This window comes from Hippocampus zosterae, chromosome 17 (genome assembly GCF_025434085.1).
Source record: "Hippocampus zosterae strain Florida chromosome 17, ASM2543408v3, whole genome shotgun sequence".
Classification (NCBI taxonomy): Eukaryota; Metazoa; Chordata; class Actinopteri; order Syngnathiformes; family Syngnathidae; genus Hippocampus; species Hippocampus zosterae.
The window spans coordinates 5960748-5980037 of record NC_067467.1 but is presented as its reverse complement, the minus strand read 5'-3'; the positions used below and the strand labels follow the sequence as shown (position 1 = coordinate 5980037).

The following is a 19290-nucleotide window of genomic DNA, read 5'->3' as shown; positions in this document are numbered from 1 at the left end:
TGAGCCTCTGTAAGTGGTACAGTCCGAAACGCCCAGGTTTCCGCGCGAAAAGACGGCCCAGGCGCGCCAATTGCTTTTCTTGCGTCCATTCCACAACACGACTCATGCACAGGCTGAGTTGCACTGTCGCTCTCACTCCCCTTTTAGATTCTTTTAAAGCTACTTTAACTCGCGCTCTTAAACGTTGATTTTACTACCAGCCGAGCGTCATGCCAGCCAGCACTTCCCTGTCGTTGCCAGAGGATGTCAGGAAAAGGTAGGCTGCCGTGTATAATAACCCGGATGCTAATCTTCTACATGTTGCTCAAACATGGCCAATATATTCCGTTTTTTGTCTTTGAGTTATGAATGTACTATAGCGACTTGACTGGTGCCTCCTAGCTGTTGCTATCGATAGCATGTCACCACTTGACCGTCGCGTCCCATCGGGCGAGTTAGCATGCTCGTTAGCGCCCCAGCCTGTCAACGCGTGTATGTGTGCGGGGAAAGGTTTTGGCGCCACTATGAACAGTATCATAGTGGTCAACCAAAGAGAAAGCCAACATGGCTGAACGTCGTTTTGTTTTTTGTTTTTTTTCTCACCTTCGTTTAAAGGTTGCTGGTGCTGCACGAAGATGGATCTTCAGACGAGGTGAGTTGAACCGCAGCAGCTAAGTCTACGTATATTGTCACACGAGACCTTTAAACGTGACAATATGTTGTTTTTTTCAAGCAACAATGGCGTGCAGAATTTTCTGAAGTCTATTTTGGGAAGGGGTAAAGCCGTGATTGGCGAGGCTCACACAGGTGTAAGCAACGTCGTTGATGGATTCGATGGGTTTCCGTTCTTACGTCGGTGACGTAAGACGCATCCGTACGTGCTACGCTGGTCACTAAAATCAACGCGAAGTCATAATTCCGTTTGTTATCTATGAGCTCTGAACAGTTTGAATGTTATCTATTAAAAAGAGATACATGTTAACCAGTGGTCTAACAATGGTTTTTTATCGTCCTTGTAGGATCACGTGAAAGAGAAGCTCAAGCTGGTCCAGGACTTTCTCCATGCCGACACTCGGGATGCCCTCGGCATCCTCGAGGAAAAGATGAGAAAAACAGAAATCTCCATGGTGAGAAGTTCAGCACTCGTGAACTCGCAACATCGTGTCTAATGTGTGGTCCTTGTTGCCCTCCTTCCTCAGGAGGACTACGTCTCCAAAGTGAAGTCCTTGCTGGGAAAGGCGCTCAATTTGGAGAACGGTGAGGAGCCCAGCGGCAAAACAAACGGCCTCAGTAACGGCTCCCACAAAGGCGAGGATGCCGCCATGGATGTTGAGGAGGAAGACGAGGCCCTCAAATCGCCCAGCACTCGTGGGAAAGGACGCAAGAGCAAAGCTGACACCAAAAGTTGGCACCTTTCTTTACGATGCAACGTAAAGCTCCAAAATGCAGTGCCAATTCTTTTTAAACTTGAATTCTTGATTTCCCCGCAGAGTCTCCGGCCACTTCCAGGGTGACGAGAAGCGGCGGCAAACAACCAAGCATCATGTCTATGTTCTCGAAAGTGTGCGTCTTTAGCTCTTATATATTTTTGGATTGGTTTATTTTTGGTGCATTTCATAGCAAGCTTGCTATAGATTTGAATCTGAAGATATTCCCCGTGCAACAGATTCTGAGACGGCTAAATCAGTTTGCTGTTTTTTAAGGATTGTTGCCTTAAATCGTAGTGCAATATGCAAAAAAAAAAACTAATCTGTTTTGATATTTGTATTTCTGGGGGTGAAACGTATGTTGTCTCATTTGAGCGTATTGGGACCAAACCACCTATTTTACAGACAAAAGCGCAAATCCGAAGACCTGAGTGGCGAAGCCACAAATGGAGAAACTGAAGTGAAACAGGAAGATGGTGCTGAAGAGGTGAGTGCCCTTAAATCCAACTCCTGCAGCCCACTTGTTCACACTGTCAGCCTAATCTTTTTTTCTTCCCCAAAATGTGCCATAGTCCCAGGAGAAGCGTCTTAAAGTGGAGTCTGATGAGAAGTAAGTTCCTCAAACACTTTCAGACGTCGCTTCTATGAATTTGTCTCTCTAAAATTCTTGACTTTGACAGGGCTACTCATGAAGAGACCAAGACAGTTTCTGCTGCAAAGGTAGAATGTAAATAACATTTTCCTCCTTTTGGGGAAAGAAATGAAAAAACAAATAACTCTGAGGTTTTAGCTCATCTGACATTTTATTTTTTTGGGGGGCGGGTGCTTTTTCAGACGCCACCTCCCAAATGTCCGGATTGCAGGCAATATTTGGACGACTCCGACCTCAAGTTCTTTCAAGGGGATCCAGACACTGCAGTAAGCATGTTTTCCTCCCCTTTTCAAATATCTTCCAAAGTCGCGTGAACGGTCATGAACCCAATGTGGTTGCGTCTCCAGCTGGACGAGCCTGAAATGCTGACTGACGAACGGCTGTCCTTGTTCGACTCCAACGAGGACGGCTTTGAGAGCTACGAGGATCTGCCGCAGCACCGAATCACAAACTTCAGGTGAGAATCCTCGATTAAAAATAAATAAATAATCAATAATGATGATGACTTTCTGTGTGGGCTTATCAAAGAACCAATACGTAAATTCCTCCTGCAGTATCTACGACAAGCATGGTCATCTTTGTCCCTTTGACGCCGGACTGATTGAGAGGAACGTGGAGCTTTACTTCAGTTGCGTTGTCAAACCAATCTATGATGACAACCCCTGCTTGGATGGTAAAGACCAGGCTGCCATGCCACATTCATCTACTCCGACCGGACACTTGATTAGGCACACCTGCGTGAAAAGAGCTGCGAAATGTAATGACCAATGTGGCGTGAATTATTATCTATTCCTTCTCGAGGTGGCGTTCCCGCAAAGAAACTTGGACCCATTAACGCCTGGTGGATTACTGGTTTTGACGGCGGAGAAAAAGCTCTCATCGGGTTCACCACAGGTATCGACGGGCTTCTTGTTGTCCTCCGTTTTCCCCGTCCGATGGGGATGAACTCTTCCTCCCTCCCTCCCCAGCATTTGCCGACTACATCCTGATGAATTCCAGCGAGGAGTACTCTGCCATTTTCGCGCTGATGCAGGAGAAAATCTACATGAGCAAAATCGTGGTGGAGTTCCTCCAGAAGAATCAGGATGCCAGTTACGAGGATCTCCTCAACAGGATTGAGGTGAGGTTGTCTTATTTAATGTACACGGTGGCATCACTGCTAGTTTGGATCGGTGAAACTTTTTGTCGTGGCTTCGCTCTTTCATTTTGAGCGAAGTAGAAACCAGTCAAAGTGAGTTTTTGGACGGGAAAATGTGCATTATGTTGACAATTGAGATCAAAAGGTCCAGTCGAACGTCATAACGAATCTGTACGTTTGTTTCCCCCGACTTCAGACCACGGTGCCACCGCCGGGCCTCAACTTCAACTGCTTCACCGAGGACACTCTGTTGCGCCACGCCCAGTTTGTGGTGGAGCAAGTGGAGAGCTACGACGAGGCGGGCGACTCGGACGAGCAGCCAATCATCGTCACGCCTTGCATGCGTGACCTCATCAAGCTGGCCGGCGTGACGCTGGGCAAGAGGTACGACTTTCTTTGCTGCGTTGTTTCGATTAATGTGGGCGGGGAGGCGGATGGGTTGGCGCCTCACCTGCCCTTTTTTTTTTAAGTTGCAGCGCCTCCAGATGCTCCTGATCTTAAAATTGTCATTTTATTTTCAACAATTATTGGTGCTCGCTAACGTCTGCTATTCCTCTGACGTTTCCTAATGCAGCATGCTGCTGTCCTGGTAGGTTGGCCTTGAATGCATCATTAGCTCGTGTGATGGGAGAAAAGTCCATGCCATTGTTTTGTATGGCTTCACATAGTCGTTTGTGTGTACGATCATCATTACGCCATCTGGTTTGTCATTTCGAGTGGCTCCATAAGCAGCGTGGCGCAACGCGACGCCCACACGAGTGTAATGTTATCCAAAGCAAGGGCAGCGGGGTCCGCTTTATGTGGCTGGCTGCTGAAGGACTAGCTTTTGATGGCATAAATCACGCAAAGAGCACATGTAGCAGACAGAATAATGAGAAATGATTTGCCTCCGAAGTGCTATGAAGGTTCAGGTGATCAGCCACGGCGTTGCCATAGAAACTACGACTGTATTTTCACGACCAAAAGGCGCGCTTGGAAGTCAAAATTTTCCACAGAATGGACGGGATACCTAATAATACGCGTCACCTTGTGTAGGTGCAGAGTTCCAAAGTCCGTGAAAGCTATTTTGTGAACGGATTATCGATGCTTGGGTTTACGTGTCTGCTTGCAACCGTTGTTGGGACCTGACACGTCATTTCTGAGGAGCCGCACGGCAACGAGACTGACGCTTACAATGATGCGAGGGAGCCTGGCGTGTTCGATTGTGAGCTTGCCCAGCTGTTCATTTCGGATACAGAAAATTTGGACTTTGATGGTTTTGAGGATTTATTTATTTGGGTAAATAATGTGAGTACATGGTTCAATATTTCAGTAAAATACAACCAAGCTCCGTTTTGCTCCCACTGCCTTTAAATAAAAAAATAATTTTTAATTTGTCTACTACCTTTATACTTTTTTTTTTTTTTTGGATCGCACACAGGCACAAAATAGTTGTGTTCAATATGCGTTTGTCCCGCTTTACTCTTCATTCTACAGCGTCACTGTGTTGCTCGTCTCGTGTTGCATGGCTGGACGCTTTCGATCACAGGTTTCGATCTCCAGTCGGGAAGGGGCCACTACCCTGCATCTTTTTTAGATGTTTCCCCTCTTCCAACAAACCTGATTCGAATGATCGGGATTGCGATCGGGTTCCTGCAGAGCTTGCGGGTGAACTGATCATTTGAATCAAGTGTGTGGGAGGAGGGAAAGAAAATCTTCAACATGTAGCGTAGTGACCCTTGAGGCCTGGAGTGTGACACATGTGGTTTAGATGATTGGCCAACCGCTTCATCTCGACATTGCATCATACAACCTTCGGCACATCTTTCAGATCCTAAATACCGAATCCTTTAACGCAAATGGCTTTTCCTTTTTTTTAATTTTTATTTTATTTTTTTGTCTGCTTCAACCAGGCGAGCTGCCAGACGGCAAGCCATCCGTCACCCCACCAAGATCGAGAAGGACAGCAAGGGTCCCACCAAAGCCACCACCACGAAGTTGGTCTACCTGATTTTCGACACCTTCTTCTCGGAGCAGCTCGAGCAGGACGACAAGGAGAGCGCCGCCAAACGGCAGCGCTGCGGCGTCTGCGAGGTGAGCCTTTGCCACGCCCACTCAATCTGACCGGCCTATTTGAATGTGGAAATCTTTACCGTGGCCTTTAAATTTTTTTTTTTTTTTTAAAGGTTTGCCAATCTCCCGACTGTGGCAAGTGTGCCGCCTGCAAGGACATGATCAAATTTGGAGGAAGCGGCAAAAACAAGCAGGCGTGTAAGCAAAGAAGGTGAGCGTGATGAACAACAACATGCATCACGTTTTGGTGCAGTTGTATTTATTTGATGTAAACTTTGACGTTGAGGAAGGTCCCCTCATTAACCGATGAAAATGTCCGTGCTCGTTGAGACAGATGCCCAAACCTGGCCGTGAAAGAGGCTGAGGATGATGAGAACATAGAGGAGGAAGATGTCCTTGTGAAGACCAAGAAAGCGTCTCGGGTGAAGAGGAAGAAGCAGACTCAGTGCAAGCTGACTTGGGTCGGCGAGCCCGTTCAGGTACTAGATGCTTTGTGCTTAATGAGCCTGGGGGTGTGTCATGAATGACCCCTCGCTGTTTTCACTTGCTTTTCAGTGCGAGGGCAAAAAGCAGTACTACAAAAAGGTCTGCGTGAACGATGAAGAGCTGGAGGTGGGCGACTGCGTCTCCGTTTCCTCAGAGGATCCGGCCACTCCTTTGTATCTGGCGAGGTAATGCGCACATCATTTTTAATACGTATTGATGGGAATGGAGAAAGTAGAAAAAAGTTGTTTAATATGTTCATAATCATCATCAGACTGACATCTCATTCAACTTTGTCATTTGAACGTTAAACAGATTGACTGCTTGTATGAGGCCTTCACCAAAGAGACATTGTATGCCAACATGAGAGTTTCAAAGTAGATTCTTGAAAATGTATCTTTTCCAATCTGGATTAGGCTTTAAAAAAACCTGTACAATGGTGCCTTGACTCAAAACTTTAATTCCATAAGATGGCGATCTGTTCCAGCCCACCAAAATGCCATTTGAAAAAGTTTTCAAATGGGAATAAAAAGCAAGCTACAGCCTCGTTCTTTTTAAAATCATGACAGGAGCAAATGGAAATTCAAGGATTAGTTAAGACAGTTTGTGCATTATGATTTCATGCTTGGTTGTCCATTGTGTTTGTGTGTGTATCTTGGCCACCAGGGGGCAATATAATGACATGCATCGCACCCAAAGTTTCACAACTGAATTGTGAAGATGCAGTAATTTTAGTTGGCTTTGCGCAGAGGATAAAGAATATATACACCCCATTGCTCCTTTTGCTTGTGCTGCATTGTTGACTTTCCTCCGTTTTCAAACGTCCCCTCGGCCACCAGGATCACGGCCATGTGGGAGGACAACAACGGCAAGATGTTTCACGCCCATTGGTTTCTCCGCGGCACACAAACCGTGCTCGGCGAGTCGTCCGACCCCCTGGAGCTGCTCATCGTGGATGAGTGCGAGGACATGTCGCTCAACTACATCCAAGGCAAAGTCAATGTCTCCTACAAGGCGCCCTCCAACAACTGGTTCATGGAAGTAAGTCCCGCTTTAGTGGTGGTGGTGGTGGGGGGGCTCCTCTGTTGCGATGCTCACTGCAGCTTTTGTGCCTCAGGGTGGGATGGATACAGACGTCAAGGTGATTGAAGACGACGGGAAAAGTTTCTTCTATCAGTTCTGGTACGACACGGATTTTGCTCGCTTTGAGACGCCGCCCAAGACCGCGCCGTCAGAAGACTGCAAATTCAAGTGAGCATAAGCATTCGTTCTCAACAGGCTAATTAGCGTTCCACCCCGCTTAACCCCATTAATCTCCCTGCTTTTGTTTTGAGTAGGTTCTGCAGCAGCTGCGTGAGGACGAAAGAGCGCGAGGAGCGGGAAAAGCCTCGTGTCTTTGAGCCGCTGGCTGAAGAGCACGTTTCAAAGGCGCTCTACGCGTTGGCCTGCTTCAAAGGCGAGCATTTCCGGGTGGGAGATGGCGTCTACATGCCTCCCGAGGCTTTTAACTTCAGGTGACGCTCAAAAAGTGGAAATACTGTTTTGTTCTCTTTCCCCCCCCTCGCTCACGGTCTTGCGTCTCCCGTCAGTGTGAAAGCAGCCAGCCCGGTGAAGCGCTCCCACAGGAAAGAGGATGTGGACGAGGACTTGTATCCAGAATACTACAGGAAGTCCTCCGATTACATCAAGGGCTCCAACCAGGACGCCCCGGACCCGTTCCGAATCGGCCGCATCAAGGAGATCTTCTGCCACCAGCGTAGCAACGGCAAGGCTGACTTGGCCGAGGTCAAATTGCGACTTTACAAGTTCTACAGGTAAAGGATTACTTGCGAGACGGTGTGGAGAGGAGGAAAAACTGAAATGACCATTTGCCTTCGGTAGACCCGAGAACACCCACAAAGGAGTGAAAGCCAGCTACCACACAGATGTCAATCAACTGTACTGGAGCGACGAGGAGGTCACGGTCAACATGGCCGACGTGCTGGGACGCTGCCACGTAGAATATGGCGAGGACCTCACTGAGTCGGTCCATGAATATTCCAACGGAGGACCCGACCGCTTCTACTTCCTGGAGGTACACTTGTGTGCGTTTGTCGCGTCTTCACTGACTCATTTTGCCTGAAGATGGAGCCCAGCACCCCACCCCCCCCTTTTTTTTTCTTCAGGCTATTTCCGGTTGTTATAACAAACAGTGTCATACCACCAAAATACAGTGTTTGTAGACCAGCTATCAAGTCACTTGTCCGTGTGCCTAAAATCTTCTCTTGCAGGCTTATAATGCCAAAACTAAAAGTTTTGAGGACCCTCCAAACCACGCTCGCTCCGCTGCACACAAAGGCAAAGGAAAGGGCAAAGGGAAAGGTAAATACAACATGACTGAATGAAAATGTACCCCGCACCCGCCATTCCTCAAAAGGCTACTAACCTTGACCTGTAACGTTTTTCACCACAACCTCGTCAGTCATATACCATATTTTTTATTTCCAAGGTAAAGGCAAAGGGAAGTCCTCCGCCGCTCAGGAAAAAGCCGAGCAGCCCATTGAATCGCAGACTCCCAAGGTGCACAAATACCGCACTCTGGATGTGTTCTCGGGCTGCGGCGGTCTCTCTGAAGGCTTCCACCAGGCTGGTAGGAACTCCTCCTTCTCCACGCGGTTAAATAGCCCAAGCAAGATATCGAACGAACGTCCATTTTTTTTTCCGTCGCAAAGGCATTTCCCAGACGGAATGGGCCATCGAGATGTGGGAGCCAGCGGCGCAGGCCTTCCGGCTCAACAACCCGGGCACCACAGTGTTCACCGAGGACTGCAACGTGTTGCTCAAGCTGGTCATGTCGGGCGAGAAGACAAACTCCCTGGGCCAGAAGCTACCGCAGAAGGGCGATGTTGAGATGCTGTGCGGCGGGCCCCCCTGCCAAGGTTTCAGCGGCATGAATCGCTTCAACTCGCGCACGTACTCCAAGTTCAAGAACTCGCTCGTGGTCTCCTACCTCAGGTGTGACGAGCCAAACATGAAAACGAAGCGACTTAACGGTGTGACTCTGAGCAATGGCTAACGCTTGTCTTCCTGCGTTGCAGTTACTGCGATTACTACAGACCAAAGTTCTTTCTGCTCGAGAATGTGAGGAACTTTGTGTCGTTCAAAAGCTCCATGGTGCTCAAGTTGACTCTGCGCTGTCTCGTCCGAATGGGTTACCAATGCACATTTGGAGTCCTGCAGGTACATTTATCCTAATCACTCTTGTTTTTTCTGTAGTTTTTTTTATGTACGTGTAAAATTCAGTAACTAAAAAGGGAATATTTGTATGTCCGTGTTTGCGCGCGGTTTCCACAGGTCCTTAAAGTTCATAAAAACCCATAAAAGTTGTAAAAGTATGCGTAATTTTCATGGAAAGCTTCTAAAATCAATAAAAATCCTTAAATTATTTTTATTTAAAAATAAATTGATGTTTCCTACCTGTAATACAGGTAGGAAAATTAAAATTAGACATACAGTATGTCGAATGAAGGGTTAGCTGATTACCCCTTAAGAAATAAAGATGTTCTCTTCCTTTGGCAGCAATGATTTGAACACCAGCTCAGTGATATGTGGTTTTCTGTTTAAATCCACCGTGAATCCCCTGCTGAATGTAGAAAAAGTCCGTAAATAAGAAACAAGTGGGTAACCCCGTCACATTTGTCACATGATCGCTTTTGAATCAGGCGGGTCAGTACGGCGTGGCCCAGACCCGCCGCAGAGCCATCATCCTGGCTGCCGCTCCCGGAGAAAAACTCCCTCTCTATCCCGAGCCCCTGCACGTGTTCGCTCCCAGAGCAGTCTCCCTCAGCGTCGTGGTGGACGAGAAGAAATATGTCAGCAACGTCACGCGGTGAGTTTTAGCCTCCGGGCTCGCGCACGCATGCCCTTCTTCAAATATTGTGATTGATAACGGCAATCTTTGCGGACAGTGGCAACGGCGGAATCTACCGAACCATCACAGTGCGAGACACGATGTCTGACCTGCCCGAGATTCGCAACGGCGCCGCCGCCTTGGAGATTTCCTACACCGGCGAGCCTCAGTCGTGGTTCCAGAGGCAGACTCGCGGCACGCAGTACCAGCCCATCCTCAGGGATCACGTCTGCAAGGTGAGCGAGCACGCATGTCGAGTAAATGTCTTCGGGCTGAATCTGGCTTGGGTGTGGAGACCTTTTTCAGCAGTTTTTCAAAATGGAGAAGAAAAAAAAATACTGGATTGGTTTCAGTTAATAAATTACATTACAAGTTCCCCTGTGAAAAATTTGCGCTGGTATATGAAATATTTACTTTCTATGATCAAAATGTTACTGGTGAACTGATTTGTAACCGAAAAACCAAATTCTGTCCAGGAAAGGTTTGAATATACGTCCTCATTCAAATGAATGAGAAAAATGCAAACTTTTCATGGTTAGTATTTATAATATTTATGGTACGTGAAAATCATACGCAAAATGTTACATTAAAGATAAAAGTGGATCATGGGGTTTAGCTTCCTGGATGTTCGATGCGACTTTTACAGTATCGGTGGGTGGTTGCGGCAGCCTCCTCATACATGATACCTTAAAACAAAGCTGGACGAGTGTAACTGTATCCCCAAATGTAAGATTCCGACATCTTTCTTTTTTTTCTAGGACATGAGTGCTCTGGTCGAGGGCCGCATGCGCCACATCCCATTGGCACCTGGTTCAGACTGGAGAGACCTTCCCAACATCGAGGTGCGCCTGAAGGACGGCACCATGACCAAGAAGTTGCGCTACACACACCCGGACAAGAAGAATGGGCGCAGCGGCACAGGAGCACTCCGAGGCGTTTGTACCTGTGCCGGAGGTGCGCACAGGCACAAGTGGCTCTTTTAGGGAAGCATCAGATAGGTAACGTGTGGATATATATATTTTTTCTTCTCAGGAAAGCCTTGTGATCCAGCTGACCGGCAGTTCAACACGCTGATTCCGTGGTGTCTGCCTCACACGGGAAACCGTCACAATCACTGGGCAGGACTTTATGGAAGGCTGGAGTGGGACGGGTTCTTCAGCACCACTGTCACCAACCCTGAGCCCATGGGAAAACAGGTAAAAAAAAAAATACCTAAACTGGCACTGAGCAATTAATTGAAATAAAAAGGATCAAGAAGTGAAGGAAATAGTTCTTCAATATGAATAGAATGAAAATGCTCGATTTGCATATTGACCAAGGTCTTTTTCCCACAACATGCAGAGATGAGTAGGCAAGAGGCTGTGATTATAGTTTTGAGTACTTCAGTATTGTATTGAGTACGTGTGTATTTTCTTGATGTCAATGAATTTCATCAATCATGATTTCATCATCATTCAGTATAATCGTTACAGCCTTCATTTGTATTTATTTATTGGGCCCTACTTTTTCTCCACTTATATTTTTATTATTGCAGGGTCGCGTTCTGCATCCCGAACAGCACCGAGTGGTCAGCGTGAGGGAGTGCGCGCGCTCTCAAGGTTTCCCCGATACGTACCGATTCTTCGGGAACATCCTGGACAAACACAGACAAGTGAGCAAATCACGCCAGCGTATTGAGCCACAAGATAGTTTGCGCTAATCGCTAACTTGTTGTCGTCACTTGGCAGGTGGGCAACGCTGTGCCTCCGCCCCTCTCCAGAGCCATCGGGCTGGAGATTAAGAAGTGTGTTATTGCTAGGATGAAGGAAGAACAGACAACAGGTGAGCATGCGTCCATCGTCGGAAGTCCTGAAGGGAACGTGAGACTTAAGGTGTCCTCTTGTGCTTTCCTCCAGAGAATGTCAAACAAGAGACCATGGATGTATCGGACTAGTTCGTGTCTTGTCCTCCTGCCAGCAAAAGGTTTTCCATAGTGGATATGTTTGAATTCTGGGCTGGCACAAGTTTACTGACCAAATTTCTTTTTATGTGTGGTTTTAAACGCCTGTTAACATGATGCGACAAATTGTTTGTAGTTTTTCTATGTAATATTTCAAATAAAGCTCTTATCGCATGGTTTGGATTTGGATTTTATGACAATGGCGGTGGGGGGGGGGTCACTTACGATCCATCTATGGGGTAATATTGTGCGTGCCAGTACTCTTGCTCCTGGTAACGATATTTTTCCAAATATTGTCAGTTATTAATTTCAAGAACCAGTTTTGCTCCCGAACTGAAGACCTCAGAATGTTAAATGCATGACTGCAGAGTCCCTCCTTCCCCGTTGGCGTGATGCCCATGCAGTCATGTTAAAGCTAAGGTAAGCGACGTGGCACCGAGTTGGCATTAGCTTCTGAGAAGTGCTACTTGATTGTGCTGCAACTGCCGACATGGTGTGGGGGTATTTGTATCCACGCACCGTATAAAGTAGCTGACTCTTGCATAACTTCTCCTTTTTAGAAAGAAACGAGTGGCAAACAAAGTGACATTGATTCTCTTTATTATGGTCAACAGCCATGTTTTAGCAGAGTGATCAAATCTGGCCATCTGATGGAATATTCTGAAGTTCTCAGTTGTTTGATGGTCTGCAAAGAGAAAAGAAACCAAGGTCAGTCTGTTCACTTTTGAACCTTTGACGGACATTAATAGCCGAGTCGACTTACTTGGCCCATTCAACATTGAGAATAAGATGATCGTATCCAAATCCTGACACCCCTACGATGGCTCTGGCCGCATCCTCGCGACGATGGAAACTGATGAACGCGAAGCCCTGCGACCAATGCGCACGTTTGGTTTACGTGTTCTGTTCTGCTGCGAATTCGTGTGGCGAGAGTTTAACAGCTCACCTTGGACTGCCCAGTGTTCTTGTCTTTCGCCAGATAGATTCTGGAGATGGAGCCGAAGGGTCTGAAGAGCTCCTGCAGATCAGTCTCTCGTGTGTCCTCGGACAGGTTGGTCACGCGGATGGTGGCGTTGTCGTCGGCTACAGACGTGTTTTGGATTTTTTACTAGCAGTATCCACGGGGACACATGGGATTTTTTTCAATTCCAATCTTGACCTCACCTCTGCGATTAGGCTGCATGGATTCACCTCTGCGTACGCCCCCATCCCTCAGGCTGGGTGGCACATACTTGCCAGTCTTGCTTTGTGCGGGCTGCATGGGCTCCGGCTCGGCTGATTTGACACAAAACATTTTACAAGTAGTCAGATTTTGCTTGAGTGAACACTCGCTATAACACGGTTCACCTTTCACAGATTCTTTTAGTGCAGTTTTTTTAACCTAATTTTTCCCCCCAATCATGCAATTGAAACTACTCCTTGTGGGGCAATGAGAAATATTTCAGTACTGGTTATTGTTAATGGTTGCAGATCCACTTACAAACAAAAATTTTATATTGATGCCTGAATAAGATACCTTCCATACTTTCAATTTTAATTACTTCCAAATTGCCCCTATTTGACAATTAAGTTGACTTGAATGTATCTGAAATGTCCCAATGTTCGTGCGAGATGTCCTCTCGGTACCTGAACCGGCGGGCTTTTCCTTGTCTGAGGTGGACAAGCCGAGCTGCTCGGCGAGCTCCTTCTGCATGGGGCCCAGGGTGTCCTTGTAGGGACAGCGGGTAGTCCAGTGGTCGCCTTTGCAGATACGACAAGACACGATCTTCTGTCCTTTCAGTTTGTTCATGGGGTCCTCATCCTGGTCTTGGGCGTTCAGATCCTGGAGGAAAATATGAGGAGGTACTCGTCACAGCCGTTCTACTGAGTTTCCTCAGAGCAAGAGACGGACGGTCCTCACTTCTTTGCTGGAGATAAACGTCATGAAGACATCATCGCTGACGGTTGTGGTGGCCACATTCGGACCCGCGGCGTCGAACTCGGAGTTGCCGAACTTCTTCCAGTTCTGGAGGTGAGAGGGAGGTTTAGAAGTCACCCGTGCTTAATTTCCACTTCACTCTAATTTAAAAACCCACCTTCCTTCTTGCCACCGCTTTGGAAGCTTTCCTGGTCTCGATCTTGAACGTCCGCACAATCTACAAGCAAATTACGTTCATGTCACTTTTGGTTGAGCGGCGCTGAAAGACAAATACGAATTACCTTCAACTTCTTTCCATCGTCGTCGATTTTATACTCCGTAATAGTTTTGATGTTTCCTTTGATGGTTTCTTTGGGGGGTGGAAGCGTTCCTGTCAAAATGACAAATGTCAGTCTGACATTACTTCTATTTATGGTTTAAACCATACATATACCACAAATTATGATCCAAAAAGTATTTCGTAGCATTGGATACTAGTGAGTGGAAGCTGGCCGGTTAGTTTCCTCCTAGCCTACGTTACGTCACAAGCATATGTCACCGATTTTTCCTGCTCCTCTACTGGCGTCAAATGTGCCACTTTCACGAGTAAAAACACCCTCCTGGGTGTAAACCACTTTCTCCCGGCGGGGAAAAAAAGTGCACACGCATAGCTTAGCGTCAAGCACGTGGAGACTCCAAGCTGGCCTCGTTCAGTCAGCACACAGTTCCGACTATGCGTGCTACCATGCTAACGGTGCGAGCGAGCGCGTTTTACCTTCATCAACTTCCTCTTCGACTTGGTCGGCCCAGCTGGGCTTAGAGCTGAGGGGGAAATTAAAGCATGTTATTGGGGTGGGAAATACAGAAATTGGACATTTCTAAAAGAAAACACTCACTCGTCGTAATCAATCGACGGCATTCCGAGCGATCGGCTAGCTTAGCTTCAGCACCGCAAAGACCGGAAAAGCGCGAGGCATACTGTGACATCCCTTCCGGTAGAAGAAATTCATAATAAAAGCTTTTCGGTACGACGGTTCCGATGGCGGCGGCGCAACATGAACGTACACGCTGGAGCCAATGCACCGCTAATGCAGCAGTAAACCCAACCAACAATATAAATCAAGCAAAAGAAAAACTATTAAGGTGCGAACTGTATTGTTTGTCACGTCACGAATCGAGTACCACTGAGAAAACTAGTTCACAGGGCGTTGTTCAAAGCTCTTAATCACGAAACGTTGTAGATCGAGACCCCCAGTCGCTCAAACGTGTCATTTCATTGAAGTTGAGTAATAATCACAAGACATATTGTCTAGTCTTTAACTGAAACACACAACAGTGAAATTATTTGAAACGAAGGACACGCATCGAGTTAATAATTTCAACAATTTATTAGAAATAAACATTTCCATAAATGTACAGCAAAAAAACCAAAAGCAATAAGATCAATCTTGCTTTGCTTTTCTTAGACAGTCAGTTAGCATAGCAGTTCAAAAGTGCTCAACCTTTTTTCTTCTTGTGTTTGGAGCTTTGCTTTGCACCTCGGGCACTTTTCTTGTTTGCGGTCGCTTTGCTCTTCTGACTGTTGCGCTGGAACGCTTGGCCTTTGTTTAGCTTTCCACTAAAAGTTCTCTTGTTGTCTCCCTGTTTTTTCTTGCTGCCAAATCTATTTTCTCCGCCCTGCTGCTGCTTTTTGAATGGCTTTCCTCCAGGTGACTGCTTCTCTCCAAATGTTTTCTTTCCGAATTTCTTTGCTGCTTTATCCTTATGTCCTCCTGGTACACTTCTTTTCATGCCTTTATCTTGGACGAACGTTTTATTGGCAGAGAGCTTCCTCATCTTTTTGGCAGGTCCTTGAGGTCCGTCTTTGCTTCTCCTCCTCTTGGATCCGGAGAACATATCTGAAGATGCAGAGTTTGGTGAGATGCCTCTTCAAAAGAGAGCGCACATTCTAGTGCGATGATTACTAACCTTCATCTGGCTCCTCTCCAACAGCCTGCCGATAGTACTCGGCCTCGTCGTCTGACTCCACGGCTGCCGCTCGCTCGTCCTGCGCGCCAGGATCCTCCACCTCGCTGTCCTCGGCATCTCCTTTGCTCTTGATGCCTGCTAGGCACTTCTTCCTGTTTGCAGGCAACGTTCAAAAAGCAGGGTAAACGCATAGTGAAACCAGGCCAATTTTTTTTTTACCCCAAGTTTAGCGATTTCAACAACAATGATGTCGCTGTTAAAAATAAAATAAATAAAAAAGTGGCCATGACTCAGCTCCTTGCGAAATTTTGTGGCAGATCCCAGCACGCTGCGCTAGACACCTGATTCTGGGAGAGTATCGATTCCCCTCATAACGTACTTGTGCGCCTCCTTTTTCAGTTTCTTCTGAGCGACGTTGAGCTCCTGCTTCTTCCGGCGCTCTTGTTTGGACTTCAACTCAGCCTCCTTCCTCTGCAGGATCTCCTGGATCTCCTCTTCCGTCTTAAAGACTGCGAGCAGAATTTCACATGAAATAGGTACGTTCCCTCGGCTCGGCCCCCACATGAAATATCTTGGAAGTGCATCAGTAAGCGTTTACTTGTAGAGAAATCACAGGTTTCATACAGACGTTGTCATCCTCCGCACCAAAACTAGCAGGCGGGCCGAGACGGCCGATGGCACTTACTGGTGGCGTGGTACATGATGTTCCCGCTCGATATTCCGTCTTGTATCTTGATCAGCTGCAGAGTCATGCGAGGCCCGATCTGCGCGCACAAAAGCTCGGGATTAGACAGAGTATTGGCATTGACGCTAAAAAGTGTTTTTCCAGTGCGCGCGGGCATACTTCGGTCAAACGGACGGCGCTTTGCTGCGACGTCATGTTGCCGCGGCCCGAGTACACCTGCGGCAGCTCAGTGATGTTGTGCTCGCCGTCCTGCTCCGCTTCGCTTTCTGAAAGGTTCGCCCCTCTGGGAACAGTGATAAACTGAATCAGATACAAATCAACCACCCCCTTTTTATGTCATTTATCTTGACTATCCCATTAGCAAGAAACTTTCGATCCCAAACGCAGTCCTCTTACTTCACCATCAGTTCACTGATGTCCTCAAACTTGCTCATGTTGGGGAACCTCTCCTGCATCAGCTTCTTGATGCCGCGGCTCATGCCCACTGGCACCACCTTCAGGCTGCTGTGGGGCATGACAACCAGGGAAAATTTGCCGTTGGTTTTGGGACGTGCCAGAATATTGTCCATGATTTATCAGGTGTGGAGCGTCCCATCAGTGCGTTTACTTTGAACATGCATCACTGAGCAGTCAAGTCCGCAGTTTGTCATCACCTGGGCTGCCACACTGTCCAGTGAAAAGCTTGTCTCCCCAAAAGGTGATTACATTTTTTATTTACTCCATCGTCTGTGTTGCCATAGCTCTTTCATCTTGCTCCCTCCCTCCCCACTGTGTGCGCAACTGCACACCCTCCCACCTCTGCTCACAGAGGAGGAAGAAGTGACTAATTTGCTCAAGCATTATCCCATTGAAAGAAAAACGTATTAAACAAAGAAAAGTGCACGAGGTACAGATATTGAGCATCCGTGAGTAAATACAGTAGTTGAGTCTATGAAGAGAAGTGTGTTCAACGTACTAATGGCGGAATTCGATTTCCTGTGTCTCCGGTTTGTAGCTGAGCAGCACGCATCTCTTGATGGTGTTGAGGCTCACCTAGCGAGAAAGAAAATGCTCAGTCCTCATAAGAAGTCCGCTTTAAAACCGCCACGCTCAATTGAATGTTGGGCTGAGGAATCAGAAAGCGTTTACTTTTGGAAAAATCTTCACAGTGGAACTCGGAAGACTATACTTTCATCATATTAGTCAGCAAGTTTTAATCGATACAAAAAGAAGGATCATACCTTGTGCACATTAATGGAGGGGAACATGTTCTGGAACATGGTGGCCATCAGTTTGATGTGCATGCCGTCCGATCCAAAATTGTTGAGGATGAGCAGCGGGTGGTGCGTGAACTGTTGCCCGTGCATCCGGTGCTTCTTCAGAGACGAGACCACGTCTTTGACGAGCGTGTACTGCGACGGTGACAACAATCAGCTTTTTTTTTTTTATACCAATGCAAGTGAAACATGAATTCAAAATGAACAGTCACGTGCATCAGTGCGTTTACTTTGAAAAACATCACTTGGAAATCAAGTAGGAAAAAGTGTCATCACTTGCACCGGTCCATTTGTTGTTCTCGTGGTTAAGGCACACACAAGATTTACCTTGAGCACTTTGAAGTAGAGCATGGGTCCTTTTGGTAGTCGTGCCAACCTCTAAGAATGACAATAACAAATAATTTAAAAAATTACATTAGCACGCAGAGGAGCAAATTTTTATTTTGATGGTAAAAATTGAAACAAAAATCTGAATTACATTGTTTTAAATGATTTGATACCAGAATTTTTAACCAAACAGATGTTTTTTTACTTTTTCCACAACATATGCACAAAAATATCTCTAACATTTTGCAGCAATGACATGTACTCCGTTTCCCTGCAACTTCTTACGACATCCTACTGTTCAATTTTGCCATTATTCAATTCACAGCAAGTGTCTTTTGTGTCCTCTCACCATATTAATACAGCTGGGCGTCTTGCTGAAGATGATGAAGTGTGTCACTCCAATAGGTCCAGCCACAGCTACAAAGTCTTTGAGCACATTTTTTTTCTTGACCTGGTTCAAGCGATGATCATTTCGATGATTAAAATGCGAAGATGCATTAATCAAAGATGAAAATGTGAGCAAGTCAAACCTTTAAGTGCTCTGCGGTGAAGGGCTCCATGACTCTCCTGACATCCGTGATGAGCTGAGCCACGTTTTTGCCCACTTGGCCTCGATGGAAGACAAACGAGTGAGGGACGGATCGGTACGTCTCCTCGGCCGCTTGGTGGGCTTCTACTCGGGACTTTTTCTGGTTCTTGGTCTAAAAAGAAAACGATTCACAACCAGCATAATGCTCATTTTTTAAATGATTCAGCGGCGTACAAGTAAGGCCTTTAAGCCAGGCAGACCTCGCTACAGATTTTAACAGTAGCACGATATTAAAATTGCCAAGCATGTAACTGCAAACATAAATTACCAACAGAGGTTTACAAACATGTCTTGTTTAGTATACAAGTGTAGACTCAATTATATCCTAGTTTACGTACAGCCAACTCAAGAGCTAATATGCTACAACATGAGAAGGAGACTACTTACCTTTGATTTGCCCATGATTACGCGAAATATACAGTTCAAGTCCAAATAATATAATTGACTTTTTAATAAGCTGAATATAGAACGATCATATCGGCAACGTATTTTTGCTTTGTTTGTTTTTTACGAATAATGCCGACAACGCAACAGAGTTTTCCTTCGCCGTTCCGTCCACATGGTTCTTCTGTGTGCTACCTGTTAATATTTCCGTGTTTGCACTTTGGCGTATCGGTAAATTTCCTAGCTAAAGCTAAGCTATCGCTTGGCTAATTGTACCAATGTTTGACTTTTTGCTGTCAAAATAATATAATGTGTGTGTTATCATTGTCGATTAATACGCTAGTGCTACAATACAGTGTGGTTTAAACTCGTATTCATGTGAAAGAAAAGTGTTACGATAATAAGCTTCCGGGTAAAATAAAACTAAAGTAATAAAAAAAAAAATCAAACGAAAAATACAGTACATTACATTTGTAATAGATTTATGCGAACCAGAATAGTGATAGAATGAATAATGACTGTAAATAATTTTAATAATTTAAAATATTTTTTTTATTATTCTTCCCGTTTCTAACAAAACATTCATTCATTCATTCATTCATCTTCCGAGCCGCTTGATCCTCAC

The 19290-nt window shown here is 46.1% G+C and overlaps 3 protein-coding genes across 4 annotated transcripts; 1 reads left to right on the top strand and 2 right to left on the bottom strand.

Annotated features, from left to right (window-relative positions):
- The first annotated feature begins 25 nt into the window (after window positions 1-25).
- dnmt1 (DNA (cytosine-5-)-methyltransferase 1) lies at window positions 26-11738 on the top strand. Of its 2 annotated transcripts, XM_052049433.1 has the most exons (35): window positions 26-256; window positions 595-631; window positions 999-1106; window positions 1179-1383; window positions 1470-1542; window positions 1812-1893; window positions 1979-2016; window positions 2087-2126; window positions 2241-2324; window positions 2406-2515; window positions 2613-2731; window positions 2860-2952; window positions 3027-3178; window positions 3393-3580; window positions 3771-3785; window positions 5089-5269; window positions 5362-5459; window positions 5583-5727; window positions 5804-5919; window positions 6571-6772; window positions 6849-6982; window positions 7069-7245; window positions 7321-7545; window positions 7613-7805; window positions 8002-8092; window positions 8220-8360; window positions 8443-8725; window positions 8809-8950; window positions 9433-9599; window positions 9679-9856; window positions 10379-10574; window positions 10653-10816; window positions 11155-11271; window positions 11348-11441; window positions 11516-11738. In XM_052049433.1, the coding sequence occupies exons 1-35, from the start codon at window positions 210-212 to the stop codon at window positions 11551-11553; spliced, it is 4473 nt and encodes a 1490-aa protein (XP_051905393.1). In that variant the 5' UTR covers window positions 26-209; the 3' UTR covers window positions 11554-11738. The 2 variants fall into 2 exon arrangements, with proteins under 2 accessions (XP_051905393.1, XP_051905395.1); XM_052049435.1 differs by lacking the exon at window positions 3771-3785 and having other exon boundaries at window positions 27-256.
- A 404-nt stretch (window positions 11739-12142) lies between these two features.
- On the bottom strand, window positions 12143-14464 carry eif3g (eukaryotic translation initiation factor 3, subunit G). The gene is made up of 10 exons (XM_052049449.1): window positions 14353-14464; window positions 14232-14278; window positions 13759-13847; window positions 13635-13694; window positions 13460-13564; window positions 13186-13381; window positions 12724-12834; window positions 12506-12642; window positions 12323-12429; window positions 12143-12244 (listed from the first exon to the last, which is right to left on the bottom strand). Exons 1-10 carry the CDS (start codon window positions 14373-14375, stop codon window positions 12229-12231), a joined length of 891 nt encoding a protein of 296 aa, XP_051905409.1. The 5' UTR covers window positions 14376-14464; the 3' UTR covers window positions 12143-12228.
- Window positions 14465-14822: 358 nt separating this feature from the next.
- Window positions 14823-19029, bottom strand: ppan (peter pan homolog). The gene is made up of 12 exons (XM_052049441.1): window positions 18669-19029; window positions 18223-18393; window positions 18042-18143; window positions 17693-17743; window positions 17330-17500; window positions 17065-17141; window positions 16506-16613; window positions 16269-16392; window positions 16110-16188; window positions 15804-15933; window positions 15425-15576; window positions 14823-15354 (listed from the first exon to the last, which is right to left on the bottom strand). Exons 1-12 carry the CDS (start codon window positions 18681-18683, stop codon window positions 14954-14956), a joined length of 1581 nt encoding a protein of 526 aa, XP_051905401.1. The 5' UTR covers window positions 18684-19029; the 3' UTR covers window positions 14823-14953.
- Between the last annotated feature and the right edge of the window lie 261 nt (window positions 19030-19290).

What these genes read in the sequence shown, in the direction of transcription:
- dnmt1 (XM_052049433.1), top strand. Translation starts at nt 210, where the DNA reads ATGCCAGCCAGCACTTCCCTGTCGTTGCCAGAGGATGTCAGGAAAAG. An exon ending in AGGAAGATGGTGCTGAAGAG is followed by an intron (nt 1,894 to 1,978) that starts GTGAGTGCCCTT and finishes AATGTGCCATAG; the next exon opens with TCCCAGGAGAAGCGTCTTAA. An exon ending in CTGAGCCCATGGGAAAACAG is followed by an intron (nt 10,817 to 11,154) that starts GTAAAAAAAAAA and finishes TTATTATTGCAG; the next exon opens with GGTCGCGTTCTGCATCCCGA.
- eif3g (XM_052049449.1), bottom strand. Translation starts at nt 14,375, where the DNA reads ATGCCGTCGATTGATTACGACGA. An exon ending in AAGCGGTGGCAAGAAGGAAG is followed by an intron (nt 13,565 to 13,634) that starts GTGGGTTTTTAA and finishes TCTCACCTCCAG; the next exon opens with AACTGGAAGAAGTTCGGCAA. An exon ending in AGAACACTGGGCAGTCCAAG is followed by an intron (nt 12,430 to 12,505) that starts GTGAGCTGTTAA and finishes CATTGGTCGCAG; the next exon opens with GGCTTCGCGTTCATCAGTTT.
- ppan (XM_052049441.1), bottom strand. An exon ending in CGCCCAGCTGTATTAATATG is followed by an intron (nt 17,744 to 18,041) that starts GTGAGAGGACAC and finishes TGTCATTCTTAG; the next exon opens with AGGTTGGCACGACTACCAAA. An exon ending in GCGCCGTCCGTTTGACCGAA is followed by an intron (nt 16,189 to 16,268) that starts GTATGCCCGCGC and finishes TTGTGCGCGCAG; the next exon opens with ATCGGGCCTCGCATGACTCT.